The following is a 6934-nucleotide window of genomic DNA, read 5'->3' as shown; positions in this document are numbered from 1 at the left end:
TAGTGGGTGGGGCACAAGCCTTCCCTTTCCATATTTAGGGTGGGTTGGCCATAATATTTTGGGTATATTTTTCTTTCATATATTATGTCACTTCCCATATCATTTGTTGTGATTAAGTATAATAACAATTTAATTATTAAACTTTTAATTTAAATATATTATTTTAAATTAATCATAGAAATTAACACATACAAAGACATACTATTTGACACATGATTCTTGATATTTCATGCCTTTTTATAAATGAACATATTGAAATCATTTCCAATTTAGAGACATATTGCATGGACATGATAGCTCAAATTACAAATTCTCATCATATCATAAAAGATGACATGAGGGATTGAAGATAATTGATATTCCCAACACAAAAAGTACTAAAACCATGTTTTGTATCATTTGATGAGAACTCTATTCCGTACATAAAGTGACTTTCCACTTTCAGCCTTTTAAACTCGGTTTGACCAAGCAGCCGAAATATTTTGAACAAAAAGAAAAAATATGCAAAATTGACAAAATCATTAGTAAAACTCAAAAACGTGTTCATGCTTTCTCTCTCTCTCTCTCTCTCTTCTATATAATCCAATCCAAACCATCATTCCATTTCATTCCTACTTTCCAACACAAAACAAAACCCCAAAAAAAAAACACTACAACCTTGTATTCTTGTTTCTACCACTTTCAAAGTCTCATTTCATCAAAAGAAGCAAAACCCATAAAACAAAAGTAGAAAAAACAAGATGTCCCTTACAAAAGAAATCATGGGTTCTTCATTGAAAATACAAGGATTTCTTCCACACAAGAATCAAGGCCATTTTCTTGGGAACCCTGTCCCTATATTTTTGTCTCCTATGCAAAACAGAAGAGATTTAAGGTTAAGAAAAAGTGTGAAGTTTCCTGTGGCAGCTATAAGTGAGGATTTGATTAAGGCATATGTGAAACAACATGCAGAGAAACCAATTCAGTTCAAGGTTAGAGCTGTAATAACTGTTAAGAACAGGAGCAAACAAGATATTAAAGACACCATTGTTAAGCATTTTGATTCCATCACTGATAAGATTGGAAGAAATGTTGTGTTGCAACTTATCAGCACTGAAATTGATCCAAGTAAAACTCTCTATCTTTCTATTGGTTGTCACACACTATTTCATTCTCTTCAAATTCTCCATTTTTCACACCCAAAAGATATGGAAATAAAACAACTTATTTTGCTAAAAGGATAATGCTAACCAAATAATAAAATTATTGTATGGTTCCATGTCCAAACCAATTGTAATATAATATATAGTATTTATTGATATATATCATATTATCGATCTGATAAAGAGTTATATTATCATTTTTTTGATACTCATTAATAATATTTTTATCAAACGACTGTGCCAAAAAAGTATTAAAGATTTTTTTAGAAAATCGTAAATGTTTTCAACTTGAACATGATTATTGTCTATAAAAGGAAAAACTTTTCATCATCATTATTCTCCATTATGAATGATTTTTGGTTAATGATTTGGTTGTTATTGTTGTAGAAACAAAAGCTCCAAAGAAGAGCAATGAGTCAGTGGTGAAGGATTGGTCTAAGAAATCAAAAGTTAGAGCAGAAAGAACACATTACACAGCTGAATTCATAGTGGACTCAAATTTTGGGGTACCAGGAGCAATTACTGTAACAAATAAACACCAAAGAGAGTTCTTTATAGAAAGTATAGCCATTGAAGGGTTTGCAAGTGGAGTAGTACATTTCCCTTGTAATTCATGGGTACAACCCACAACAAAGGATCATCATGGAAATAGGATATTCTTTTCTAACAAGGTATATATCTATATCTTTCTTCATTTATTCTCATTTTATCTCATTTTCAAATCATAAATATTGCAACCACCAATAGTCCCAAGAATATGGTTGGATATATTTATTGAAAAAATAATGTATTTAATGAGTCAAGAGACTTTTAAAATTAAATTTTCAATAAAAAATGTCTTTTTTTTTGTGTCTTAAAGAGATAAGGATAATATTATCCATAAAAATAATAATAAGAATATTTGCATACAAAGTCTTATTCAATATTATTCTTTCATCACATGCACCCTGAAAATTTGTGTTTTATTTTCCTTTGAACAGCAAAAACAATTTAAATTTTGCAACTGAAAAATCCAAATTTAATTTTAAGCTACAAGCCGTTTATTTGTTGAATTGAAAAGGAAAGTCAAAAAAATTTAATATAAAATTCTGAATTTCCATGCGTAGACTAAGCCGTTTGATATAGTAGAAGAAAAAGTCTTCTTCACACTAATCACAAGTTTCATTGTATAATAATTCAACTCTGAGAAACAGCCATACATAAGACTTAGACTTACACGTACCAAACGACATTTGAAAATTCTTATATCGACTTCAATTTAATACACCTACTTAGAAAATGAGAGTACTTATAAATATCCTAATATATAATGTGTAACATACTTAGAAAAATAGGGTACTTATAAATATCCTAACATATAATGTGTGATCGCCGAAAACAACTTGGTGTGACATCTACCATTCATTTTTATTAAGTGATAGTTTTGTGCATTCAGCCGATATTTATATTGTGTGTGATTGATTTTTTTACAGCCATATTTACCTGGAGAAACACCTGCTGGGCTTAAATTATTAAGGGAAAAGGAGCTGAAAAATCTTAGAGGTGATGGAGAAGGAGTTAGATTATTATCTGATAGAATATATGATTTTGATACATACAATGATCTTGGAAATCCTGATAATGGAGTTGACTTTGTTAGACCAACTTTGGGTGAATCTCAAAATTATCCATATCCAAAACGATGTCGTACTGGTCGAGCCTCAACTGATACAGGTAATAAATATAGGAGTCAAATTTGAGACTTTTATAGACCCCCTAAAGTAGTTAATAATAATGGATAATTACACTCATTGTGGGTTTTAATTTAATTACACATTTATACAAAGTTGCACTCACTTCTTGTTTGTAGAATAATGAAGGTGGGTATAATTATACTATTATATTGAGTCTATTTGTGAGTTGAATTTTGGACGAGAACGAAAGAAAATAGAAGACTTTAAAGTCACTCTCATGTGTATTTCGGGGCTCTAAAATCTTTCATTTTTCATTCATTCCCCTTCGAAATCTAACTCACAGGTAGAAGGTAAAGGAAGATGAGTATGATTTTTAAAATAAGAGAATTAGAGAGTTAATTAAGTTATTACATAGAATAGGTGTAAAATACCTTCAACGCTCTAGGTAACATTTTTAATTATCACAATAATCACAACCACAATTTCCAACCTTACCTTAACTATTACATTCATGTAAGATTTCACTTACAATGGTTACATTGCCTTTATTATAATGGTGGAAAATTATTGAAAATGTCACTACAATTATGTTTTTATAGGATTGCAAAAACAACTAAAACCACAACATTATAGAACTGTTGATAATTGCAATTCCAAACATATTTTTAGAATCCTAAGATGTTAAAACAGTGACTAAACAACTTGTGCATGCATGATACAGATATAGATGCAGAGAGTGTTGTGGACAATCCAAGGCTTGTGTATGTACCAAGAGATGAACAATTTCATGAATCTAAGATGGAAACATTTTTTGCCAAGAGGGTTGATGCAGTGCTCCATACCATGATCCCTAGCATTAAGGCTACTCTTTCTGCTAATAGCCAAGACTTCAATGATTTCTCAGATGTTGATAATCTCTATAATGAAAAGTGTCTCAATAAATTGGGTTTCAGTGATGAAATGTTGAAGAAATTACCACAAGTTGTTGCCAAGATACAAGAACACAGCAAGGGAATTCTTAAGTTTGATACTCCCAAGATTATTGCCAGTGAGTATATCCCTTTATCTAATTTATCTCTTTTTTTATTAGAATTAGTCACACAAAGTTCTAATTTGTAGTTAGATTCCAATTTTAGATCTCAATGCTTTGATTTTTTTGGTACCAAGAAAACTCTTGTGGCTGATTACACTATTAATCTCATGTGTTTAATGTGCAGAGGATAAATATGCATGGCTGAGAGATGAAGAATTTGCTAGGCAAGTAATAGCAGGAGTAAACCCTGTTAATATTGAGAGGCTTCAAGTTTTCCCACCTTTGAGCAAGCTTGACCCTGAAATTTATGGCCCTCGGGAATCTGCCCTTAAAGAAGAGCACATTTTAGGACAACTTAATGGCATGACTGTGCAACAGGTACCCATCAAATTCTTTTGATTAAATAATCCTAAGTTCTTCAAAAAATTAGCATAAGTTTAGTTCTGAAAGATATTTATCACTATAACATATTTCAAATACCTTAGGACTTAGTTTTACACAAAATGAGATTTTTTAAAACTCAGAAATTTATTTGATGATACAAATCTTCAATAAAATAACAAGCACACTTTATAACCAATTATCCTATGAATTATCTCCATACTTTGGCCACTAATACCAAGTTTAATTCTTTGTATTTTGCAGGCAATAGAGGAAAATAAGTTGTTTATGATAGATTATCATGATGTATATCTTCCCTTTCTTGATAAGATCAATGCTCTTGATGATAGAAAATCATATGCTACACGCACCATTTTTTTCTTGACACCCTTAGGCACTCTCAAACCTATTGCTATAGAACTTAGCCTTGCTCATGGTGGACCAAGTTCAAGATCAAAACAAGTAGTTACTCCTCCTATGGATGCAACTGCTACTTGGATATGGCAACTTGCTAAGGCTCATGTTTGTGCCAATGATGCTGGAGTGCACCAACTTGTTAATCATTGGTAAGAAATGGCTCATTTTTCTTCAACAACTTCCTTCTATAAACTATTACAACTTCTATATTAGCATGATCAAATCTAGATATATCCTTCATGGTTGATTTACCTGAGTTTTTATTTGCTAAATTATGAAGGTTGAGGACTCATGCATGCATGGAACCATTTATACTGTCAGCACATAGACAATTAAGTGCAATGCATCCAATTTTCAAGTTGTTGGATCCACACATGAGGTACAACTTGGACATCAATGCTATAGCTCGCCAGAGACTCATCAATGCTGGTGGAATCATTGAGTCAAGCTTCACTCCTGGCCGCTATTGCATGGAGATTAGTTCTGCTGCTTACAAAAACTCGTGGCGCTTTGACAAGGAAGGCCTACCCGCTGATCTCATACACAGGTAGATGTCTCACATTCTCACTGTACATTATCTTACACTGTTAATATATCATTCATCATTCACGTGTAGTACTTTTATTAAAGAGTCAATTGATTGTTAACACGTGAATGATGGATGATATGCTGACAACGTAAAAAACTCTTATGCAATCGTGTATAGATTATCTTCTATACTTGGTTTGGTTTGCCCTTCAAGGTTCAAAACTTGATGTTGGTGATACTTGAAAAGAGACCCAAGTACCTTCTTAAGTCTAAGTTGGTTGTGCTTCATTAGGGTAATGAATCTAACATTTTGACATGGCAGGGGAATAGCTGTACCTGACTCAACACAACCAAATGGTCTAAAGCTTCTAATAGAAGATTACCCATATGCAAAAGATGGGCTTTTAATCTGGTCAGCAATTGAGAATTGGGTCCGCACCTATGTGAACTACTACTACCATCATCCAAGCATGATTTGCAATGATAAAGAGTTACAAAGATGGTACTCCGAGTCGATCAATGTGGGCCATGCAGATCTCAGACACGAGACCTGGTGGCCCACATTGAACAATGGTGAGGATCTTGTCAATATCCTCACCACCTTGATTTGGATATCATCAGCACAACATGCAGCTCTTAACTTCGGGCAGTACCCTTATGGAGGTTATGTACCAAATCGTCCCCCGTTAATGAGAAGACTAATCCCACAAGAGGGTGATCCAGAATATGCAAATTTCCTAGATGATCCACAAAAGTATTTCCTAAATGCATTGCCTAGTTTGCTACAAGCTACAAAATATATGGCTGTGGTTGACACATTATCTACTCACTCACCAGATGAGGAGTACTTGGGAGAAAGGAATCAGCCATCTATTTGGTCAGGTGATGCACAAATCATTGATGCATTCTATCAATTCTCAGCAGAGATTGGAAGAATAGAGAAAGAGATTGAGAAAAGAAACCATGATGCAACACTAAGGAACCGATGTGGCGCAGGAGTAATACCTTATGAGTTACTTGCGCCTAGCTCCGGGCCCGGTGTTACATGTAGAGGAATTCCTAATAGTGTCTCCACATAAAAGTGCCCCAAAAATAAGTGTCACTACAACCAAATAGCAGCACGAAGAGAAACTATTGCATGATTAGGATTGCATGGTCCGGGATCAAGTAGTCTTGGCCAATAACATGACATCTAGGCAGTTAGACCATATTTCTCACCACCATGTAATTCCTAACCCTGCAATAATTTCTCATAGTTTTGAGAGGCATTATAGTTGCCTTACTAGTAACTTTATAGCATGGTCTGGAATACAAGACAATGCTCAGTTTGTACCTACACAAGATTAATTAGGTAGCCTAGGATTGTATAGGCTGTATACCAGAGTTCAAGAATATTTGTTCTGTAACATTTATATAATCAATACTACAATTTTATTTATCTCCTCCTACTACCAAATTCTATTGCACATGTTGCAGAAACAACATACACAAAAATCTCGACACTGTAAACCATACTCTCAATGCACAAAGACCAAAGGTTGTTAAAGCGTAGAGTCAACCTTAAAGAAGGAAGGGGAACGATCATAGAAGCAGTAAAGTGTAACACGAAGTTAGAAAAATACATTAAAAAATACACACACAAATATATATATATATATATATATATATATATATATATATATATATATATATATATATATATATATATATATATATATATATATATATATATATATATATATATATATATATATATATAT

The 6934-nt window shown here is 32.8% G+C and overlaps 2 protein-coding genes across 2 annotated transcripts in view; one reads left to right on the top strand and one right to left on the bottom strand.

Moving 5' to 3' along the window:
- On the top strand, positions 608 to 6623 carry LOC109332787 (linoleate 13S-lipoxygenase 3-1, chloroplastic-like). The gene is made up of 8 exons (XM_019567824.1): positions 608 to 1107; positions 1530 to 1813; positions 2615 to 2855; positions 3537 to 3863; positions 4033 to 4226; positions 4494 to 4795; positions 4927 to 5193; positions 5497 to 6623. The coding sequence occupies exons 1-8, from the start codon at positions 741 to 743 to the stop codon at positions 6251 to 6253; spliced, it is 2739 nt and encodes a 912-aa protein (XP_019423369.1). The 5' UTR covers positions 608 to 740; the 3' UTR covers positions 6254 to 6623.
- LOC109332794 overlaps positions 4858 to 6934 on the bottom strand; it is a 24113-nt gene continuing 22036 nt past the window's right edge. Inside the window, exon 11 of the mRNA XM_019567870.1 lies at positions 4858 to 4870. Within this exon, the coding sequence (XP_019423415.1) occupies positions 4865 to 4870 (6 nt within the window). The 3' untranslated portion in view covers positions 4858 to 4864. The remainder of the gene's footprint in view (positions 4871 to 6934) is intronic.

The sequence above is a fragment of the Lupinus angustifolius genome, chromosome LG02 (assembly GCF_001865875.1).
Source record: "Lupinus angustifolius cultivar Tanjil chromosome LG02, LupAngTanjil_v1.0, whole genome shotgun sequence".
Taxonomy (NCBI): Eukaryota; Viridiplantae; Streptophyta; class Magnoliopsida; order Fabales; family Fabaceae; genus Lupinus; species Lupinus angustifolius.
This window is presented reverse-complemented; position numbering and strand designations above follow the sequence as displayed.

What these genes read in the sequence shown, in the direction of transcription:
- LOC109332787 (XM_019567824.1), top strand. Translation starts at nt 741, where the DNA reads ATGTCCCTTACAAAAGAAATCATGGGTTCTTCATTGAAAATACAAGGA. An exon ending in CAGCACTGAAATTGATCCAA is followed by an intron (nt 1,108 to 1,529) that starts GTAAAACTCTCT and finishes TTATTGTTGTAG; the next exon opens with AAACAAAAGCTCCAAAGAAG. An exon ending in TCGAGCCTCAACTGATACAG is followed by an intron (nt 2,856 to 3,536) that starts GTAATAAATATA and finishes TGCATGATACAG; the next exon opens with ATATAGATGCAGAGAGTGTT.